The sequence below is a fragment of the Thalassophryne amazonica genome, chromosome 8, assembly GCF_902500255.1.
Source record: "Thalassophryne amazonica chromosome 8, fThaAma1.1, whole genome shotgun sequence".
Taxonomy (NCBI): domain Eukaryota; kingdom Metazoa; phylum Chordata; class Actinopteri; order Batrachoidiformes; family Batrachoididae; genus Thalassophryne; species Thalassophryne amazonica.
In genome coordinates this window covers 92,582,732-92,607,118 of record NC_047110.1, presented here as the reverse complement: position 1 = coordinate 92,607,118, position 24,387 = coordinate 92,582,732, and the positions used below count along the sequence as shown (strand labels likewise).

At 41.7% G+C, this 24,387-nt stretch overlaps 1 protein-coding gene across 1 annotated transcript in view; it reads left to right on the top strand.

Moving 5' to 3' along the window:
* LOC117516100 (neural-cadherin-like) overlaps nt 1–24,387 on the top strand; it is a 540,129-nt gene that overhangs the window by 382,751 nt on the left and 132,991 nt on the right. The window contains exons 20-22 of the mRNA XM_034176992.1: nt 798–982; nt 3,677–3,909; nt 8,241–8,518. Of these exons, the coding sequence (XP_034032883.1) occupies nt 798–982; nt 3,677–3,909; nt 8,241–8,518 (696 nt within the window). The remainder of the gene's footprint in view (nt 1–797; nt 983–3,676; nt 3,910–8,240; nt 8,519–24,387) is intronic.

Here is a 24,387-nt window from a genome sequence, read left to right as displayed (position 1 = left end):
CACAGCCTTCACTTTGGAAATGATCTGGTCGTTTCAGCCTGTCGATGGCCGCTCGAAGCGCGGCGTGCCCTCAGCCGCTGTGGCCCGTCTTTAATCCGGTTGTAATCCTTAATCTGTGTGATGCCCATAAGATCTTCACCGAAAGCCATCTGAATTTTCGGAATGGTTTCCACCTGGCTGTCTATCACAGTTTCTGAAAAAATTTTGATGCAGCAAAGCGGCAGTCGGTCAGCCATTTTCCTGACAATGAAAATCTGCCGAGGGGGCTGGACCACTCCTCCCACAAAGCGTGCTCACAGGCGAATGACGCAACCAACAGGCGTGAAAAAACTCACGCATGCGCACAAAGGTTCAAGCTTGGCCGATGCAATCACACATGATTCAAATCCATATGGTTTTTGCAAAAAATAAAAAGGTCGGATAGTTTTCTAACAGACCTCGTATGTCAAAATGAACACAATAATGATCTACTGAATTAAATGAGAAATACCATATTTGTACACGTCATACCTACAGTTACTATGACAATCATCAAACTGTGTAGGACCTTTTGGAGCCAAAAACTGGAAGGCATTGACAGTTTCATCTTTTAACCTTTATTTTTGAAAATTAATTAACATTTGCGTCCTGTTTGGGAAAAAAAAAAAAACTGCTTACTGCTGACCACATTCTCTCCTTGTATGTTTGCCCTCTGTCAGGTATTTTACCTTCAAACTCAGAAACAAAACATGCATCTTGACCTTGTTTTGCTGTCTTGACCACTCAAGGACATTAATCCAAATCTCTTCTTTTCTCAGATACTTTGCCTTGAACCGGAGCTCAGGAGCGCTGACCATCCGGCCAAACACTCCAGCTGGCAGCTACTGGCTGAGGGTGAGAGTGTCTGATGGGGTGTGGCCTGATGTGATGTCAGGGGTCAGAGTTCACGTGAGGGAGCTGGAAGAACAGGCTGTCGTGTTGTCTGCCTCGCTACGTCTGTCTGGTAACAACACCACAAACACGCACTCACCTGATAGGATGAACTTTGCTCTTTGGGACTCTGTGGCCCAATTTCAATTCTCTTTGGTACCCCTTCCCCTTGGCCCTACCCCTACCCCTATGCCTACCCCTTTAAAACAAGGGGTAAGGCGAAGGGGTATGCCTCTAGCGCTATGACTTGAGACACCCCTCCGCCTTAGGGGGAAAAAAAAACTTCCCGTGTCAAACTGCCGTCTTCACTGTTTGTCAACATGGCATTCGAAGCGAAACTTGTTGCAGTAGCCTGTTTGCTCTTTTTATTTTCTCGCCTTTCGGCGTAAATGCAAAGAAATAGAAGAAGTCGCAGATTTCTTCAACACATCGCAATCATGTCGGAGAATTTTGTGGTATTAATAATTAAATTAATTAATTCATAATTTATAATAATAATTAATAGTATTAATAATTCATTCATTCATTCATCTTCTACCGCTTAGTCCAATTAAGGGTCGCGGGGGGTCGCAGCCATAGAGCGTGAGGCGGGGTACACCCAGGACAGGACACCAGTCTGTCGCAGGGCCACAAACAGACAAACAAACACAGACACACACACACACATCTACAGACAATTTTTAAAGCTTCCAATCCACCTAACCCGTATGTCTTTGGATGTGGGAGGAAACCGGAGCATCTGGAGGAAACCCACGCAAACACAGGGAGAACATGTAAACTCCACACAGAAAGGCCGTGGGATTTGAACCCATGACCTTCTCGCTGTGAGGCAACAGTACTAACCACTAAGCCACCGTGCTGCCAGCATTAATAATTAATTAATTAATAATTAATGTTAATAATACTGATAATGATTAGTCATTAATAATAGTAATAATTAATATTGTTAATTGATTGATCATTGATTGATTACTAATTAATTAATTAATTAATTAATTAATTAGTAATTAATTAGAAATATATCAGTCTGTGTGGACTGAATGTATACATTATACAAGTTTCACTTTTTGAATGGAATTACTGAAATAAATCACTTTTTCATGATATTCTAATTATATGACCACCACCTGTATGAATGTTATGGGCTGCATCTAGTTCTGTTAATCTTATATTTCTTTTTCAAATTCTCCCTTTTTTTGCATCCAGCCCTATTTCCTTTACAAATTTCCTTGACAAATAATAGCAGTTTATTTGGACATCAGGTTATGTGTTACACATATATGTGTGTGTATATATTTTCCAACTTACTCCCATTGGTGAAACGTCTCCTCATTTTCTGCCTGAAAGCTTATTAGGAGACGAGTGCACTCGGGGCTCCCTGTTGGTTTACTAAATAGACACGTGTTACAGACATTGAAATCCAGCAGCAGGGATCACTATTATCCAAAGATTTATGAACATACAAATTAACGTGCTTATCCTTTATCATGATTTTCTCCATTGTGAGATATAAAAGTGTCTTATCGTAGCGTTCGTGTGTATGTGCATTATAACGCCTCAGCACACGAGCGAAGTTATATTATTCAGAACGACAATATACGCAACATGCATCCAGCAGCATACACATTGCTGTCATGGGCAACTGCCTGTAAAGTTTTTTTGGCAAGTTAGAACTTTCTAAACAGCGCAATTTGTAATGAAAGCCGCTTCATTTGTGCAGCTCTGGGTGCCATGTTTGTTTCTTTGGAGACAGCGGTAAGCTCCTCCTATCCCTCCAAACGGAGTGAATCTGGATGCACACACCTCCGCCTACACCTCCGCCTCACTTCAAAAAGAGAATTGTCTCTCCTGCCCACGCAAAGCGGAGGGGAAGGGGTAAGGGTAAGGGCTGAGGGGTAGAACTGAGATTCAGCCTGTATGTCAGCAGGTAAATTAGTGTTGCTGGAATTCGTCTCTGATCTCACGTGATTTCTTTGCCTCATCCCCCAGAGTTCTAAAAATATTGAACAAAATCATGTGGATTCCCCCGTCTCTCTGTGAGACAAAAGCTTGCTCTTTGTTGCTCCTATTGTTGTGAAATTCTTTTGGAAGCCGATGTAGAAATAGACGACATCTGCCACAGGCATGAATAAATTGGCACTTTTCACCAAATGATTATCAACTTGTCAATCCAGTTAACAATGAAATAATAGGCTGTCAATATTCTTTTGTCCATTCTGCCATTATTTAACATTTCTCAGCATTTTAAAGCAGCCATTCACCCTGTTTGTTCATAATGGTTTCATTGTTCTTCAAAGCCGAGAAGTTTATGTTCGGGTGTTCATTTTGCTGTCAGTTTCTCAGAACAAATCGGAGTTATAAAGGTCAGCTTAGAAGTGTCAGGTAAAGTCCTTGACATTTAAAAAGCCATTCTGCCAACAGAGTCGAAGGCTATTATGAATACTTCTGACTTCAAAGTCATTAGCATTTTTGGAGGTTAAAGATGACTGCCTATATGCACCCGATGGTATCGGAAGGTGGCACCACAAATCATGCGATTGACTGAGTCTGGTCATTAAAATGTTTTGTGCGAGACGGCACAGAACTTCAAGATTTTCCTCGCAAACACCTTCTGAATGATTCAGTGAGGAAACGGATCAATAGGAGGTGACATTAGTCTCCCTCTGGTGCTAATGGAATCAGGAATTCAGCTTTGATCAACTGATGTTGTCATTGACAAGTCAGTAGTTGTTACTGCATGAACACCCACACTGTTTGTCTCCCGAAGGCATTACGGCGAGAGAGTTTATCGACTCCAGCCTCGAGAGGAAGAGTCGGCTGGAGATGTTCTGGGACTTCCTGGCTGAATCCCTGTCCATCAGACCTGCAAGCATCAACGTTTTCAGCATAGCAGATAGAGGGGAAAACACAGTGGACATCCACTTCTACGTACTGACTGATACCGGCGGGTACCTCCGTCCAGAAAAGCTGCACGCTGTGCTCGCTGCACATAAAAAGAAGGTAGCATTTTAAATCATCTTGTCTGATAGATAGAAATCAATGCTCATGTATCAAATGATACCCATGGGGACTCGTGGTGTGAAACGATAACAAGGCTTTTTATCTGCCCTTTTACTTTACTACCGACTTTCTGTCTGTTTACTTCACAGTGCTGTCATGTTTCTTTGCCCCATGCATTTATTACTTGTCCATCTCCTTTCCTTGTTTAAACGCTACCCCATGTCGAATCAGAATGTCTCCACAATCAGCCAATCTGTGCGATTCTATTTTATTTAAATCTTTTAAGTGACTTTTTTTGTCTATTTATCAATGTTGCACAATGATTAAGGGCCATTAAAATCATATTATCATCAGTTGTTTGCAAAATGGATGGATAAACGATAAAATATGACATCAAGCACCTTGGATTTCTTGAATGGATTCCTGTCTAATTGACTTCCTTTTAAAGGGGTACGCCTGTATTTTTCAACTTAAGCTCTGTTTTCAGAGATTTATGGGTTCATTTTTTTGACTCAGGACAAAAATGATTTTAAATGGCACAGTACTGATTTAGGGCTGCATAGTGCATTAACAGTTAGCGCTGTTGTGTCACACAGAGGTGGTCCTGGGTTCAAATCCGTCCTGCTCTATCTTGTGTGGAGTTTACATGTTCTCCCTGTGTTTACATGGGTTCCCTCTGGGTGGTTCACCTTCCTCCCACTTCCAAAGACATGCAGGTTAGGTGAACTGGTGATTGTTAATTGTCCGTAGGTCTGAGTGAGCGTGCGAATGAGCTTGTTTGTCTACATGTATTGGTCCTGAGAGATACTGTCCAGGATATAAGACATCTTTCACTGAATAGCCACTGGGATAGGCTGCAGTCCCCCTGTGACCCTTAATTGGAACAAACATGTTCAGAAAATGAGTGAAATGAACGAAGTATTGATTTAGAACACCAACACCGTCATGGGTTACACAGCTACATCATGTAATTGTTTGGGGCAAGCTAAATACACGCTCAGCACACACAGCTGCTTGTCAGCACTGAAGAGGTGATAGTGCCATTAGAAGTGTCTAGGAGAATGGAGAGGGCCCACATGCAGTGACTAATTAATTAATTATTTTTTATTTTTTTGTCCTGTATGGGAAGACAACTGAAAAACATCAGATTAAGTTGAAAAATTCTAGCATCCTGGGAGCTGTATCCTTTTCTATTTAGTCTCACAGAACATGTCCTATCAAGCACCATCCCTACAGTGAAGCATGGTGGTGGCAGGAACTGGGAGACAAGTTACGATTGAGGGAAAGATGAATGCAGCAATGTACAGAGATGTCCTGGATTAAAACCTGCTCCAGAGCGCTCTTGACCTCAGAATGGTGTGCTGGCAATGGAGATTTGAAAATGACGATATTCCCCATCCAACCTAATGGAGCTTGAGAGGTGCTGCAAAGAGGAATGGGCAAAATTGCCCAAAAGTAGGTGCACCAAACTTGTGACATCATATTCAAGAAGACCTGAGGCTGTAATTGCTGCCAAAGGTGCATCACCAAACTATTGAACAAAGGGCGTAAATATGTGTCTACATGTGATTTATTAGTTTTGTTGTTGTTTTGTTTTTTTTACTAAATCTGCAAAAAAAAAAAAAAAAAAAAAAAAATCATGTTGGCATTATTGGGTATTGTGTGTAGAATTTTGAGGTTAAAAAAAAAATAAGTTACTCCATTTTGGAACAAGGCTGCAACACAGCAAAATGTGGGAAAATGTGAAGCACTGTGAATACTGTCTGGATGCACTGACTGTATATTACAAACACCTGCAAGAATGTTATAAATAAACATATTAATTTAATAGTATTAAAAAACAAGATGTGGTGGTGGGGTCCCCATAGACCTCAGGTGTACAGATTAGTAAATTTCACAACATGTAATAATGAGGGTTAAATTATACAAAATTAAAAAAAATAAAATAGAATACTGATATTTTTTTGTATAAACATGAGTCATTAATGACAGCCCCAAAAAGTATGAAAAGGCAAAGTCGATTCCAAAAAATTATGATTAGTTCAAGCTCTAATATCTGTAAATATATTAATCTGCAAAGTGGCAATGCATTTAGAGATTAAAAGAAAAATCTGAAAAAAAATGAATGGAGAATGAATTTGCCTCATCCATTGAGCTGGATGACTCGCTGAAGGGTTTGACAATCACCAGATCTCAACCCAGCTGAGTACTGATTAGAGATGTGTTAGAGTGATGTGACAGATAGCGCTTTGCACTACCATCATCACCTGAGTGAATATCCTTTGGAAGAATGGTGCTCCATCCCTGCAGTAGAGTTCCACAGACTTCTAGAATCAATGCCACAGCAAGTTGAAACTGTTCTGGTGACACGTGGTCAGCATCCTACGAAGTCACTTCCAGCTGGTTTTACCTTAAATTTATCACCTTGCTCCACCTTGGCTTGGGTTGTGTTCACTCAATAATGATGTCAAATTGAATGAGTATAGCCCCTTTCACACCGGACCTGCTTCGAGTTGCTTCATGCGGCATCATGACGACACCATGTTGATGCAACCTAGTGCCGTGTTGATGCTGCTCAACGCCAAAACATCATGAGGGACGCAAAGAGGGATGTGAAACTGACGCCAAAAATAAAACGTTTAATTTTTTCTGCGTCAAGCACTGGATGCAGAAAGGAAGTAGTTTTCTCGCAAGTTGAGGCAACATTGTTGTGAAAGTGTCGTGACACGGACCCACAACAGGGGGCGTTAATGAACGGACAATGGATAAGCCAAAAAGTAACAATTTAATGTTGTGAATCGCACAACGAAGTACAGACAATAACAATATGGTGGAATGTCAATTATACACAAGGTGACGTGTGGGCAGGCTCGACGATAGAAGACGCCTGGCGAGAGAAGAGCCGGATCCCACACAGCTTCCACCACCAACGGATCTGAAGAACACCGGAGCCGCCAAGCCCTGCACCCCAGGTGGCCACTGTCTTCAGCAGTCAGACCCGGTACTGCTGGCAGAGAACAGAGACAGTACTGATGAGTGTGAGTTCGCACACTCAGTAATCCCACAGTCTGTACACAGTTAGGAGGGAGAACCTCCACCTCCAATCACACACTCGTGCAGCTCCCGAGATAACCACTTATCTGGGTGGGGTGGGAGGCGAAGCCGTCGCAGTCCACACCAAACGCCAACTCAGCAGACAGGGTATCCGTCCCAGGAAAACGGCTGCAAAAAGAGATCAGACTAATACTCGAATTAAGGTTCAGCAGAGAATTACCTGATTGGTAGCTGATTTCTCGGCGGGGAGGTGGAGTTGCAGTCCAGCCTTTATGGTGGTGGTGATGTGTAGTGGATGAGTGACAGCTGGTACGGATGATGAGTGACAGCTGTCACTCCCGGTCGCCCCGACGCCCTCTCGTGCTTGAAGCCCGCACTTCAAGCAGGGCGCCATCTTGTGGTGGTGGGCCAGCAGTACCTCCTCTTCAGCGGCCCACACAACAAACATAACGGTACTTAATGTGACTGGATGCCACCCGACACCAATTTATGAGTCCTGCTGTGCTCCATTGTTGCTGAGCTATAAATCAGGGAGGATTGTTGAACTTTTTATACCAGTGCAGCAAACTATACCGCTCAAACAGCACATGTGAACAATTAAAAGAAAAAAAAAATGCTCATTATTGCCATTCTGCACACAGACTGATTGCCAGCGACAGAACATGTCCACATCCAGTATACTCCTCACGGAGGACATCTCCTCCACGTCCACTCACTGATTGCGCGTGAACGCCGGCTGCAGCTGCAATCACAGTAAGAATGATAAACTTTAACAGAAATCAGAGCGCACATCTGCAACTAGAAGAGAAATCAGAGTGCACACCTGCTCATTTTACAGTCTGGCTGCAGATGAGCTCCTTATAGTGCTCTCACCTCAAGCTTCGCCCCTCTTTCTGCGCGCAACTGACGCAGACATTCCTGTGTCGTCATGATGCTGCATGAAGCAACTCGAAGCAGGCCCGGTGTTAAAGGGGCTTATCCTCCTGGTGTTCTGTGGCTGCACAAAATCTATAAAGAAGACGATAACAGCAAATTCAAATTTGATTTGCCTGATGGACCTCTTCAATTACAAAGCTTTCAAAGTATCTGTGAAGGTGTTTATGTTCTGCATTCTTCTTCTGAATTACATATAGATCAGTGTGCTCTGAGGTTACTCTGTGAATCAGCATCAAACAAACACAAAATACCCCTGAAAATATAAATCTTTACATCGCTATTAATCCTGACACCTCTTTTTTCCTCCACCCTCTTTTTCCTTTTTTCCCCTCTCTCTGCAGCTGCAGTCAAAGCTGCATGTAATTGTGAGTCAGGTGCAGGTAGACGAGTGTGCACAAATGGACTGCAAAGCATCCGGCGGCTGCTCCACACGCCTAAGTATCACTGACTCGCCCACCCTGGTAGACTCCGGTGGTTTATCCCTGGTGTCAGTGAAGGTGACATCTTCAGCTGTTTGTGGCTGCGCTGCGAGGGACATGACCCATCAATCCTGCTCATCATACGCCACAAACCCGTGTCTCAACGGGGGAACCTGCATCAACACCCAGAGTGGCTACAGGTGAGAGGCAAGCCTACAGTTAGCAGGAGGAACCATTGGAGCTCACGCAGACATAGAAAATGGGAGCAGGATGTTGCTGATGCACTGCAGTCTTCTGTCCATATTAACCTCTTGAGAGTGCCACGATCAAAAATGTGCTCAGCATTATTAACAGCACCCCTCCTGAGAATTCAAATCTCCTTCACCTGTAACTTGACCCAACTTACTGGAGCTGGTCTGTATTATCAGCTGAATACAGAGCAGGAAAAATTTCCAGGAGGCTTTTTTTTTTTTTTTTTTTACGTGAAGGGACTTTATGTGCAGTATGTGCATGTCAGTCAATATTTTACAGAGGTAAATAGTGTTCTGCCAAAATTCCTGAATTAAAACTCTTTCTAGAGCAAATATTTTTAAAGGGTACATATTTTTGAAAATTTTTTTTTTGTTACATTATCTTTCCATTATTAAATGGAAGTCATGAGGTGACTGGGCAGAGGTGGTTGGTGATGCCGATACCTCTTCAGAAGAAAGAAAGTCCAAGTTTTTAGGAGTCTGGCGCTTCTTCTCTTAATGTGTAGTTGTGAGACTTGGATGGTAACCAGTGACAACTTGATGTCTTTGGTACTCACTGTCTTTGGAGGATCCTTGGGTACTGCAGGAATTACTGTCAAACAAGTGGTTACTTGTGGGGAGGCGATGGTCTAGTAGTTAAAGCGTTGGGCTTCCGACCAGAGGATCCTCTGTTCAAAGCCCAACCCGACTGGAAAATCACTAAGGGCCCTTAATCCCCAAGTTGCTCCCGGTGTGTCGTGAGCGCCTTGCATGACAGCACCCTGACATCGGTGTGTGAGTGTGTCTGTGTGAATGGGTGAATGCGAGGCACAATTGTAAAGCACTCTGAGCTTCTGATGCAGATGGAAAAGCTCTAAATAAATGCAGTCCATTTACCATTTGCTTAAGGAGACACATGGGAACTATCACTTGCATTGTGAAGGAGCATCTGCTGTGACATTTTAGACATGTGGCACGCCTCTTTGGGTAGCAGCACTCAAATGCCTCATTGTTGAGGACCCCAGCAGCTGGAGAAGGCCAAGGGGATGCCCACATTTCACCTGGGAGGTTGCTAATCAGGACCCAGAGCAGTAGTGAGGGGAGGGAGATGCAGCAGCACCGTAACATTGCATGGTCCTAAACCAAACTCAGTCTGACCTGAGATTATAAACCTTTTCAACAAGATAATGCAGCTCACCAGAGTCTTACAAACCAATATTAAACCATGTATCTAAAATATATCAAGTACACACTGAAGCGATGCATCTTAAAAAATTTTAGGTCTCTAAATATCAACCTGTACTTGTGGCTGTTTCTTTAAACAGGAAGAAACTGCTGCTTGCTGTGCCCAATTTTCCTATTAAGGCAGGGTGCATCTGTTTCCCATAAGACTGTCACACAGAGCGCAAATTGTCTCAGTGGGCATGTCTCATAATAAATGATAACGATCAGATGTGGACATCCGTGACACAAGTCACAGAAGCTCAAAGCAAGCCCTTTCAGACGAAATATTGCTAATAGCAGGGGAGATTCTCTGATAGAGAACTGTCCGACTCTGAGGTTATTTACCACAAAATCACAGCCATAGTTACCTATAAACGGTTGATTAAAAACAGATTTTGCACAGTCTTTCCCCTTTAAATTCTGCCACATTCTGAGTTGTGTGTTGCTGTCAATGCTGAACAGTCTGCTGCTTTTGTGAAAGCTGAGGCTAAGAACTTGCTGGATTATAGCGATCAATACTAGAGCACTGCTCTCGTAGAACGTAAACCTCCACCAACACTAGTTCCTAATTCCACAAAATTTTACCTTGGAAAAAAAATTAAGGTCAAAGTCCTGTTAGAAGTGGCTTTTCATAAGATAAAATATTCTAAAAAATATATCAATCAAAAGGGCTTTTCAATATTGAAATCAAATATCCACAATATGGATCAGATGTGGATCAGTCTATTCATTGAGTGTGCAGTTTGCACCTCATTATTAAAATTTTAGCATTATTGAGGCACTTTTTATTGGGATATAATGCAAAATGTACACCAAATGAGCGTTTCAAAATTAAATTCAAATGTCCACAAAATCTGCAATCGGGATCAGATCTGGATCAAACCTTGTCAGGCGATAGTGAGCGGCAGTCTGCACTTGACTTTCAAAGTGATAGGAGCATATTTGATTAAGATAAAATTTAAAATATACATTAAATGGAGTTTTCAGTATAAATTTAAATGGACACAAAATCTGTAATCTGGATCAGATCCAGATCAACCTTTCAGTCGATAAAGGGTACCATCCTACATAATACTCTCAAATATCCTCCTGACTACCAGGACACACACACACACACACACACACACACACACACACACACACACACACATATATATATATATATATATATATATATATATATATACATAAAACAAATAATGGATGCCTCGTCCAATATAACTTTTCTTCATCCAATATTTCTCTATGTTGGACGACTTGCCATCCATCAATTGTTATGTTCTCCACCCCCCTCCCAAATTAAGCAAACAACAAAGAGTCAATTAAATTAGATCAATTAATTTTGTTGTGAACAGCATATGATTTATTCTGATGCGATGAATGCTTCTAAAACATCAGTAGCGTGCTTGTCTACCTTCTTAGTGTTTTTGGCATCCTTGGAGTTCAATATTTCCAGCAGTTCCTCCTCTGTGAACTCAGCAAACCTCGCTGGCAGACGATTTTCTGCTGTTGTTGACATGTTTGTTGCCATTTTTTCAACCAGCATCTGTCAGCTAGTTCCTGACCTTCATATGCCGCGCTCTGATTGGCTAGCTGTTGGCAGTAAGCTCTAACGCTATTGGTCAGTGGGAACCGATCCAATATAACTTTTGGTCCTAGCCTTTTTGGATCCTTTTGGATCCAACATAACTTTCCAACTAACAGCACAAGATTTCCTGGATTACTTTTGGAAGAAAATAGAAGACATCAGGTTAAACATATCCCGGCATGCCTTAACCCAGCCACTACACTCTGCTATTGATGTGGGCGCCACTACTGAGGTATTACCTAAATTTAAAGAATTTGATAGTATCTCACTAGGCATGCTGACAAAACTTGTAATGTCAACAAAAAGTACAACCTGTTTATTTGATCCTATATCAACAAAACTGTTTAAGGACCTGTGGCCCACTCTTGGGCCAACTGTGCTGGAAATTATTAATCTTTTTTTAACTTCTGGATTTGTTCCTAAATGTTTCAGATCTGCAGTGATTAAACCATTACTTAAGAAACCTAATCTTGACCCTAGTGTATTGAATAACTATCAGCCGATATCAAATCTATTATTTTTCTCTAAAATTCTGGAAAAAGTGGTGTCATGGCAGCTCGTAGACTATCTTACTGAGAATAATCTCTTTGAGCCACTGCAGTCTGCTTTTAGAAAATATCATTCCACAGAGACGGCTCTCACTAAAGTGGTGAATGATCTTCTGCTTACAATGGATTTGGACACCACTACGTTTCTGTTGCTGTTAGATCTCAGTGCTGCATTTGATACAGTGGATCATCATATTTTACTTGATAGGCTGGAAAATCATTTTGGGATTACTGGGAGCGCCCTTGCATGGCTGACGTCATACTTGACCAGTCATTCTCACTGTGTTTTGTACAGTAACACTACCTCTAACCTTAGTGACATGAAATTTGGGGTTCCACAGGGGTATGTCTTAGGCCCCCTGCTTTTCTCCCTTTATATAGCACCCCTTGGGCACATATTGCGGCGTTTTGGCATTACCTTTCACTGCTATGCAGATGATACTCAGTTATACATGCCGATAACTGCTGGTAATCTCGTTCACATAAAATCCTTAGAAGATTGCCTTGCAGCAGTGAGAAGTTGGATGTCTAGAAACTTCCTACTTTTAAACACTGATAAGACTGAAATGATGGTTCTTGGTCCAGTGAGACATCGGCATCAATTTGAACAGTTAACGCTCAGCCTCGGCTCGTGTGTCATACATCACACTAACAAACTGAGGAACCTTGGGGTAATTTTTGATCCTTCGTTGTGCTTTGGCCTCCACATTAGAAATATTACTAGGACTGCTTTCTTCCACCTGAAAAATATAGCGAAGAGTCATCCCATCCTGTCTATGGCTGATGCTGAGACCCTGATCCATGCATTTATCACTTCTAGATTGGACTACTGCAATGTTCTATTTTCTAGTTTACTGCAGTCTAGCATTAGGGGTCTCCAATTGGTTCAAAATGCTGCAGCCAGACTTTTGACACGAAGCAGAAAGTACAACCACATTACACCCATTTTGGCATCTCTTCACTGGCTTCCTGTCCCATTGAGATCAGATTTTAAGGTTCTGCTACTAACCTATAAAATTATTCACTTTGACACTTCCCTACCTAGCTGACCTAATCAAACCTTACGTACTGGCCAGGGCTTTACGTTCACAGTGTGCAGGACTACTTTGTGTCCCGAAGGTGAATAAGAAGTCTGCGGGTCACAGAGCTTTCTCTTATCGTGCCCCTGTTCTGTGGAATGATCTCCCTGCGTCAATAAAACAGTCAGATTCTGTGGAAACTTTCAAGTCCAGACTTAAGATGCACTTATTTTCCCTTTCATATGGCTAGCATCCTGGTACAGTTTTGTTTTATGCTTTTTACTCTTTTAATTCATGTATTAGTAATTGGAGCAGGCTGCGGCCTCAACTTTACCTAACTTCTGGGTCTTTTAGTGAAGTTAGGGCTAGTGGCCGGCGATCACCTTAGTATTTCTCTGTTTTTCTTGTTGATTCATACTGGCAAATTATACAGTATTTTTTGTCTTTCTGATGCCTGATTCTGTTTTTTCTCTCTGTTTAAGGTGCAGCTCCATCCAGAGATGGGAGTTGTATTCGTGTTGGCAATCCTCCTGTCCTGTGCGCCCATAGCATTTCTTGTATATTTGTCTGTGAATTGTTCTGTAATTTATGTTTGTAGCATGGCCCAAGCAGAGGGTCACCCCTTTGAGTCTGGTCTGCTTGAGGTTTCTTCCTCAGAGGGAGTTTTTCCCTTACCACTGTTGCTCTGGGGGTTGGTAAGGTTAGACCTTACCTGTGTGAAGCGCTTTGAGGCAACGCTGTTGTGATTTGGCACTGTATAAATGAAAATAAATTGAAATTAAATTGAAAATTGAAATTGAACTTTGTGGCGCCAAGCATGCCAAAATACAGGTAAATGATGGACAGAAAGGCTAATCTGTGATTGGCTATTGCAATCTGAGTGGAGAATATATATATATATATATATATATATATATATATATATATATATATATATATATATATATATATATATATATATGGCCTGGTAGTCAGGAGGATAGGAAAGAAATTTGATCTTTTTAACAGAGTTATGAATTTTTGAAATTCAGAACTTTTTTGACAGTTATGAATTTTTGAAAATTCATTCACTGTTAAAGATAGGGATTTTTCCTGACTTTTGACCTAGGACCTTGAAAATTGAATGAGTTCTTGTCTATCAGGATATGAATGTTCACTAAAAATTGTGTAATGATACCTGAAAAATTGTGAGTTCCAGGCTCTTCACAAACAGGGGCTAAAACATAACCACCTCCAACTTCGCAGGCCTTTGACCTAATGTTTCTGTGGGAGTCCAAGCAAGACAAACAGGCAGTTTATTTCAAGTAAATACTAATTCCCAGTTTGAATAAATACCTGCAAGAGTCAAAGAGAAAGTTTACAAGATACTACCAAGACCAGCTATGTTTAATGGCTTAGAGGCGGTAGCACTCACAAAGTCGAGCTACTATGATTTTCTTTGGGAGTGAGGAGGATCGACAGGATAATAGAGAAGCTTGAATCTTTGACTGGACTGGGTTGCTTGACGCGAGGACGTTTCGCTTCAAATCGCAGAAGCTTCCTCAGCTAAAATTCTTGCTGTGGTGGTCTGACTTCCCCTCCTACTGAGAGGCAGACTGCTATAGGCCAGTGACTAAACAATATCTCTAATTAGCACTTATTGTGCTCTAGTTAGAACCCTCCTAATGACAGGGCAGCTGTCCCTCCTAATGATGGGACGGACCCTCTCTTGATGGCTCCCTTGATGATTCTGCTGATGATGTGAATGACTCATTACCATGAACAAAAGACTGAAACTGCTTTGTCCTGAGTACCCCATTGTAAACAGGGGATCAAGCATGTCTCAGACCCCCTCCCCGGTTAAGGCTGGGTTTCAAACGTTTCACAACCTCCTTGACCCCTCTCTCAGAGAGAGGGGTCAAGGAGGTAGGAGGGGTCTGGTTAGGTTTAAAACTCCAGCTCTTGTGACTTCTTGATTATTCTTCTCTACAAGAGTCAAGACAGAAGTCAGACCACCAGAGCAAGAATTTTAGCTGAGGAAGCTTCTGCGATTTGAAGCGAAATGTCCTCGCGTCAACCAACCCAGTCCAGTCTAAGATTCAAGCTTCTCTACTATGGAAACCACCTGGACAACTGAGAGCCTACACAGAAACATCGACAGGATAAAGAATAAATGTATCAGAGGGACAACACATGTAGGATGGTTTGGAGACAAAGTGAGCAGGGTGAGACTGAAATTATCTGAGCATATCCAGAAGAGAGACAGGGTATATACAGAGAAGGATGCTAAGGATGGAGCCCCCATGGAGGGAGGCCAAAGAGGAGGTTTATGGATGTGCTGGGGGAGGACATGTAGGAGATTGGTGTAAAAGGGGAAGATGCAAAGGACAGGGTGAATGGAGACAGATAATCTGCTGTGGTGCCCCCTAATGGGAGCAGATGAAAAAGGTAGAAGACAAAAGAGGTTGGGTTCAGCAAGGCTCTGCCCCCACTCTCCTCTTCATGTTCCCAAATCTGCAAAATCTCATTTAATGCAAAATACGCGAGCACGCGACTTTATCAGACTTCTTCTGGCATATGTGGGATGTGCAGGCTTTTTTTTTTTTTGCAGCTCACTGCTGCAGTTTTAGTTACTGACTGTTGCACTGTACAGCAAGGAAAATGTTTTCACATACTGTATTTTCCGGACTATAAGTCGCACCAGCCACTTTATCCATTATAAAGAAAAATAAACCATAAATAAGTTGCACTGGACTATAAGTCCCATGGACATACAGGTATGTTAACTTAACATGAAAAGTTCAGATGATAATATTGTGACAGCTACCGTTTTCGGTTGCATATTTCACCAGTCGTAACTTGTAATCTGCAAAGTATGATTTTCTTTTTGGTGGCATTTTTTCGGGCCTTCGCCGTTGTCTTGTTAAGTTATCAGTAATGTTGAAATTTTTATTTTTCTATGGTAGTCAGAAGTCGCAGGAACAGTCACACAAGCCTCGAGTGCCCTCTCGTGAGCTGCATTTTACCTACAGATATGTTTGTTTTTTGCGGACCACATTGCGAGCCGAACCATGCAGCACCTATCTGCGCAGCTCATGACCACCCAGCGGTGTCGATCCAGCTCCTTCCAAGTGCAGACGCTAATCCTCCGCCGTCGCTCAGTGCTCCCATGCAGCTCTCAGCGTCAACTCTGCTCACACTGATATCCAAGGGTTGAAGCTGTTTTGTTAGCCCTCCCGGAATAAACACCATGTTCGTCTGCTTCAAACGCTTTTCACAATCATCGACGCCAGCTCCTTCCAAGTGCAGACACTAATCCTCCGCCGTCGCTCACCCAGTGCTCCTACGCAGCTCTCAGCACCAACTTCAACACTCTGCTCACACTGATATCCAAGGGTTGAAGCTGTTTTGTTCGCCATGCCAGAATAACAGCAAGCACCGTGTTCGTCAGCTTCACACGCTGTGGGTGAGGTGAGGAATACGCGTCCAACGTTCTGTTCTCTGATTGGTTATCGCGACCAGCGTGACCTATAGGACGGCCGCCATATTACAGTGCCCATGATGCATTGCATTTCCTTTTCCGGTGGCCATTTTAAAACATAGAGCGACTCTGTCACGTAAAATTGTTTTGTTACAGTAAATTAATTGAGATCCTACCGGTATATTTTTCATTTATAAGTCGCACCGGAGTATAGGTCGCACCCCCGGCCAAAACATGTAAAAAAGTGCGACTTATAGTCCGGAAAATACGGTATATATGCCCTCATGTGAAAACCCAAAAGAGTTTTATTTTTTGTTGTTGTTGTTGTTTCCCTGCTGCTCACACTTAACAGACAGCCTGGGATAGCAGCTGAACATATATTGTCAGGTTGACGTGAGACGAACATGTCCTGCTCTACTCAGTTTGGGTCAGCATCACTCTCTTGAGTTACATAAAAAAATAGTGAAAAACAACTGCATATGTATGCATGCGGCTGGACAACCTGTGCATGTATCAGTATTCCTGACATGTGTTGGCCCTCTGCAGAATAAACAGCAATGGAGAGAATGAATCTCTCACAGCCAAAATGAACAGCCTTTCTCAGATGCTGCATGAAAATAGATGGTTTTGACATTATCAGCCCAGCCAGCTTGTCTCGGGTGCCTGCCGTGGAGAGAACGGGATGAAATCCCATCCATCCTTCCATCCTGGGAGTGTGATTGAATGAATTGCTTTACGTACCTCTTTCTTTTTGTTGAGATGTTTCTTTGTACAGTCCATAAGTAGTTGGGTGGTGACCACTATTGTAATTACCTCCGCCAACAGCATTGGGCGGAGGTCATGTTTTTACCCTGTTTGCTTGTGTTTTGCCTGAGAAAAAACATGGAATCCATTTTTTTTCATACATCATTATGAAATTTTTTACAGAGGATTCATAAAGAAATGATTAAATTTTCAAGGTCATAGGTTAAAGTCAGAAAATCTTGGAAAACTGGAAAAATCCCAATTAACACTGAAGAATTTTCAAAAATTCCTAACTCTGTTTAAAAAGATCTCATTTTTTTTCATATTCTGAAAGCATTATGTAGGATGGTATCCATTATCGCCTAACAAAGTTTGATGCGGTGTTGCCAACCGAACGGTCTCTCCTAAAAATTGGTCCACGTGCCTTCACTGCGCATTCGTCATTAGCCACGGTTCTGCTTAAAACTGTACTCCAGTCATCATCTATCTCAGCGACAGATATCTGAAGCTTTTGTACAACAATCATTTCCACATAAATTCAGCATTATTTCATAATAAAAGATTGAGGAAGCGATCAGAGCACAGCAGCCAGATGAGCTGCTGCTGCTGCTGCGTTCATTGCGCCTCCATCATTTCACAGCAGCAATCATTTCAAAGCCTTGTGTCTGCTTAAAGCTGACCTTAGAATGATTTAGGAGGTTTTACCTAGTCATCTGATGGTTAATAATCACATTAATCCATTTGATCGCTTTGGGTGAATAGACTCCATCTCAGACGAGCTGCTGTGGTTCCAAGTGACTCATACGCAGTGGAGGCAGAGCGGACCAATTTTTAGGGGCAGACCATTCGGTCTGCGAGACTGGATCTGATCCGGATTACAGATTTTGTGGTCATTTAAATTTAACACTGAAAACCCCATTTAATGTATATTTTACATTATATCTTAAACAGACATGCTCCAATCACTCTCATATTTGAAAGTGAGGTGCACACTGGCACTCATTATTGCCTGACAAAGTTTGATCCAAATCTGATCCGGATTGTAGAGTTTGTGGACATTTGAATTTAATATTGAAAAGTTAATTTGAATTTGGTGTATATTTTGCATCAATCAAAAGTGCCTCAATCATTCTTATTTGTGACCATGAGGTGCCAACTGACAGTCTCAGTGAATAGACTGAATTCTATCTGTATTGCAAATTCAGTGGATTTTTGGATTAAGTTTAAAAAGCCCTTTAGTCTGTATTTTGTATGATATTTTGGCTTATAAAAAGCCACTTCTAACAGGACTTTGACCTTGAAACCTTTATCCAAGGTAAAAATTTGTGACCAACTAGTGTTGGCAATGGTTTGTCTGTGTCCAAGCATAAAAGAGTTGAAATGGAACAAAATGCTATTGTAGTGTAGACTTTCAGCTTTAATTCAAGGGGATTCATGTAAAAAAAAAAAAAAATCACATTAATCATTTAGGATTTACAGCCCATCAATTTAATTCAATTTATTCATTTTCTATAATGTAAAATCACAACAGAGTCACCTCAAGGTGCATCATACAAAACAATTCAGAAAACAAAATAAAATAATACGTCCAGACGTATTAAGTCTGGACTTGAAAGTTGTTACAGAATCTGACTGTTTTATTGATGCAGGGAGATCATTCCACAAAACAGGGGCATGATAAGAAAATGCTCTATGACCCGCGGACTTTTTATTTGCCCTAGGGACACAAAGTAGTCTTGCACCCTGAACACGCAAAGCCCAGGCCGGTACGTAGGGTTTAATTAGATCAACTAGGTAGGGAGGTGCCAGTCCGTGAACAATTTTATAGGCTAGTAATAGAACCTTAAAATCTGATCTCGCAGAGTAGTGGTGTCTGAGTCCATTGCAAGCAGACAGTCATTCACTACTTTAGTGAGAGCTGAATGATATTTTCTAAAAGCAGACTGCAGTGGCTCAAAAAGATTATTCTCAGTAAGATAGTCCACAAGCTGCCGTGAAACCACTTTTTCCAGAATTTTAGAGCAAAATGATAGATTTGATATTGGCCTACAATTTTTCAATACACTAGGGTCAAGATTAGATTTCTTAAGTAATGGTTTAATCACTGCGGTTTTGAAACATTTAGGAACAGATCCAGAAGTTAATGAGAAATTAACCATTTCTAGCACAGTCGGCCCAAGAATGATCCTTAAACAGTTTTGTTGGTATAGGATCAATTAAGCAGGTTGTGCTTTTTGTAGATGTTATGAGTTTCATCAGCACACCTAGTGAGATACTATCAAATTCTGTAAATCTAGGTAACACCTCAGAGGTAGCACCCACCTCAATAGCAGGGTGTAGTGGATGGGTTAAGGCATGCTGGAATATGCTCAACCTAATGTCTTCTGTTTTCTTCTCAAAGTAATCCAAGAAGTCCTGTGCTGAAAAAAGAGAGCGATTTACAGGTGGTTGTCCATGAATTAGTATTGCCACCGTGTCATACAAGAACTTTGAGTTATGCTTATCAGAGTAATAGACCTGCTTTGTTGCGAGTAGTGCATACATATAGTCTAAAATAGCATCACACTATGCAAGGTGGAATACTTCTACTTTGGAGCTAAGCCATTTCGGTTCTAAACCTCTAGCCTTCTGCCTGAGGTCCCACAAGTAACCACTGGACCAATGTGACTGTGCTTGAAGGCGTGGTTTTAAAAGAGGTGGCACAATCTTGTCAAGTGTAGTTCTGAGCGCTGAATTTAAACTATTCACAAGACTGTCTACTGATTGGGCATTCTCCAAATGTGAAGCTAAGATTATCAATCAATCAATCAATCAATTTTTTTTTTATATAGCGCCAAATCACAACAAACAGTTGCCCCAAGGCGCTTTATATTGTAAGGCAAGGCCATACAATAATTATGTAAAACCCCAACGGTCAAAACGACCCCCTGTGAGCAAGCACTTGGCTACAGTGGGAAGGAAAAACTCCCTTTTAACAGGAAGAAACCTCCAGCAGAACCAGGCTCAGGGAGGGGCAGTCTTCTGCTGGGACTGGTTGGGGCTGAGGGAGAGAACCAGGAAAAAGACATGCTGTGGAGGGGAGCAGAGATCGATCACTAATGATTAAATGCAGAGTGGTGCATACAGAGCAAAAAGAGAAAGAAACAGTGCATCATGGGAACCCCCCAGCAGTCTACGTCTATAGCAGCATAACTAAGGGATGGTTCAGGGTCACCTGATCCAGCCCTAACTATAAGCTTAGCCTAATCTTAAAAGTAGAGAGGGTGTCTGTCTCCCTGATCTGAATTGGGAGCTGGTTCCACAGGAGAGGAGCCTGAAAGCTGAAGGCTCTGCCTCCCATTCTACTCTTACAAACCCTAGGAACTACAAGTAAGCCTGCAGTCTGAGAGCGAAGCGCTCTATTGGGGTGATATGGTACTACGAGGTCCCTAAGATAAGATGGGACCTGATTATTCAAAACCTTATAAGTAAGAAGAAGAATTTTAAATTCTATTCTAGAATTAACAGGAAGCCAATGAAGAGAGGCCAATATGGGTGAGATATGTTCTCTCCTTCTAGTCCCCGTTAGTACTCTAGCTGCAGCATTTTGAATTAACTGAAGGCTTTTCAGGGAACTTTTAGGACAACCTGATAATAATGAATTACAATAGTCCAGCCTAGAGGAAATAAATGCATGAATTAGTTTTTCAGCATCACTCTGAGACAAGACCTTTCTAATTTTAGAGATATTGCGTAAATGCAAAAAAGCAGTCCTACATATTTGTTTAATATGCGCTTTGAATGACATATCCTGATCAAAAATGACTCCAAGATTTCTCACAGTATTACTAGAGGTCAGGGTAATGCCATCCAGAGTAAGGATCTGGTTAGACACCATGTTTCTAAGATTTGTGGGGCCAAGTACAATAACTTCAGTTTTATCTGAGTTTAAAAGCAGGAAATAAGAGGTCATCCATGTCTTTATGTCTGTAAGACAATCCTGCAGTTTAGCTAATTGGTGTGTGTCCTCTGGCTTCATGGATAGATAAAGCTGGGTATCATCTGCGTAACAATGAAAATTTAAGCAATACCGTCTAATAATACTGCCTAAGGGAAGCATGTATAAAGTGAATAAAATTGGTCCTAGCACAGAACCTTGTGGAACTCCATAATTAACTTTAGTCTGTGAAGAAGATTCCCCATTTACATGAACAAATTGTAATCTATTAGACAAATATGATTCAAACCACTGCAGCACAGTGCCTTTAATACCTATGGCATGCTCTAATCTCTGTAATAAAATTTTATGGTCAACAGTATCAAAAGCAGCACTGAGGTCTAACAGAACAAGCACAGAGATGAGTCCACTGTCCGAGGCCATAAGAAGATCATTTGTAACCTTCACTAATGCTGTTTCTGTACTATGATGAATTCTAAAACCTGACTGAAACTCTTCAAATAGACCATTCCTCTGCAGATGATCAGTTAGCTATTTTACAACTACCCTTTCAAGAATTTTTGAGAGAAAAGGAAGGTTGGAGATTGGCCTATAATTAGCTAAGATAGCTGGGTCAAGTGATGGCTTTTTAAGTAATGGTTTAATTACTGCCACCTTAAAAGCCTGTGGTACATAGCCAACTAACAAAGATAGATTGATCATATTTAAGATCGAAGCATTAAATAATGGTAGGGCTTCCTTGAGCAGCCTGGTAGGAATGGGGTCTAATAAACATGTTGAGGGTTTGGATGAAGTAACTAATGAAAATAACTCAGACAGAACAATCTGAGAGAAAGAGTCTAACCAAATACCGGCATCACTGAAAGCAGCCAAAGATAACGATACGTCTTTGGGATGGTTATGAGTAATTTTTTCTCTAATAGTTAAAATTTTGTTAGCAAAGAAAGTCATGAAGTCATTACTAGTTAAAAATGGAATACTCAGCTCAATAGAGCTCTGACTCTTTGTCAGCCTGGCTACAGTGCTGAAAAGAAACCTGGGGTTGTTCTTATTTTCTTCAATTAGTGATGAGTAGAAAGATGTCCTAGCTTTACGGAGGGCTTTTTTATAGAGCAACAGACTCTTTTTCCAGGCTAAGTGAAGATCTTCTAAATTAGTGAGACGCCATTTCCTCTCCAACTTACGGGTTATCTGCTTTAAGCTACGAGTTTGTGAGTTATACCACGGAGTCAGGCACTTCTGATTTAAAGCTCTCTTTTTCAGAGGAGCTACAGCATCCAAAGTTGTCTTCAATGAGGATGTAAAACTACTGACGAGATACTCTATCTCACTTACAGAGTTTAGGTAGCTACTCTGCACTGTGTTGGTATATGGCATTATAAAACATAAAGAAGGAATCATATCCTTAAACCTAGTTACAGCGCTTTCTGAAAGACTTCTAGTGTAATGAAACTTATTCCCCACTGCTGGGTAGTCCATCAGAGTAAATGTAAATGTTATTAAGAAATGATCAGACAGAAGGGAGTTTTCAGGGAATACTGTTAAGTCCTCTATTTCCATACCATAAGTCAGAACAAGATCTAAGATATGATTAAAGTGGTGGGTGGACTCATTTACTTTTTGAGCAAAGCCGATAGAGTCTAATAATAGATTAAATGCAGTGTTGAGGCTGTCATTCTCAGCATCAGTGTGGATGTTAAAATCGCCCACTATAATTATCTTATCTGAGCTAAGCACTAAGTCAGACAAAAGGTCTGAAAATTCACAGAGAAACTCACAGTAACGACCAGGTGGACTATAGATAATAACAAATAAAACTGGTTTTTGGGACTTCCAATTTGGATGGACAAGACTAAGAGTCAAGCTTTCAAATGAATTAAAGCTCTGTCTGGGTTTTTGATTAATTAATAAGCTGGAATGGAAGATTGCTGCTAATCCTCTGCCCCGGCCCGTGCTACGAGCATTCTGACAGTTAGTGTGACTCGGGGGTGTTGACTCATTTAAACTAACATATTCATCCTGCTGTAACCAGGTTTCTGTAAGGCAGAATAAATCAATATGTTGATCAGTTATTATATCATTTACCAACAGGGACTTAGAAGAGAGAGACCTAATGTTTAATAGACCACATTTAACTGTTTTAGTCTGTGGTGCAGTTGAAGGTGCTATATTATTTTTTCTTTTTGAATTTTTATGCTTAAATAGATTTTTGCTGGTTATTGGTGGTCTGGGAGCAGACACCGTCTCTACAAGGATGGGGTAATGAGGGGATGGCAGGGGGAGAGAAGCTGCAGAGAGGTGTGTAAGACTACAACTCTGCTTCCTGGTCCCAACCCTGGATAGTCACGGTTTGGAGGATTTAAGAAAATTGGCCAGATTTCTAGAAATGAGAGCTTCTCCATCCAAAGTGGGATGGATGCCGTCTCTCCTAATAAGACCAGGTTTTCCCCAGAAGCTTTGCCAATTATCTATGAAGCCCACCTCATTTTTTGGACACCACTCAGACAGCCAGCAATTCAAGGAGAACATGCGGCTAAACATGTCACTCCTGGTCCGATTGGGGAGGGGCCCAGAGAAAACTACAGAGTCCGCCATTGTTTTTGCAAAGTTACACACCGATTTAATGTTAATTTTAGTGACCTCCGATTGGCGTAACCGGGTGTCATTACTGCCGACGTGAATTACAATCTTACCAAATTTACGCTTAGCCTTAGCCAGCAGTTTCAAATTTCCTTCAATGTCGCCTGCTCTGGCCCCCGGAAGACAATTGACTATGGTTGCTGGTGTCGCTAACTTCACATTTCTCAAAACAGAGTCGCCAATAACCAGAGTTTGTTCCTCGGCGGGTGTGTCGTCGAGTGGGGAAAAACGGTTAGAAATGTGAACGGGTTGGCGGTGTACACGGGGCTTCTGTTTAGAACTACGCTTCCTCCTCACAGTCACCCAGTCGGCCTGCTTTCCCGGCTGCTTGGGATCTGCCAGAGGGGAACTAACGGCGGCTAAGCTACCTTGGTCCGCACCGACTACAGGGGCCTGGCTAGCTGTAGAATTTTCCACGGTGCGGAGCCGAGTCTCCAATTCGCCCAGCCTGGCCTCCAAAGCTATGAATAAGCTACACTTATTACAAGTACCGTTACTGCTAAAGGAGGCCGAGGAATAACTAAACATTTCACACCCAGAGCAGAAAAGTGTGGGAGAGACAGGAGAAGCCGCCATGCTAAATCGGCTAAGAGCTAGTAGCTGCGCTAAACTAGCGGATTCCTAAAAACACGCAAAGTGAATAATGTGTAAATAATTTAGAGGTGATTCAGCAGAAGGA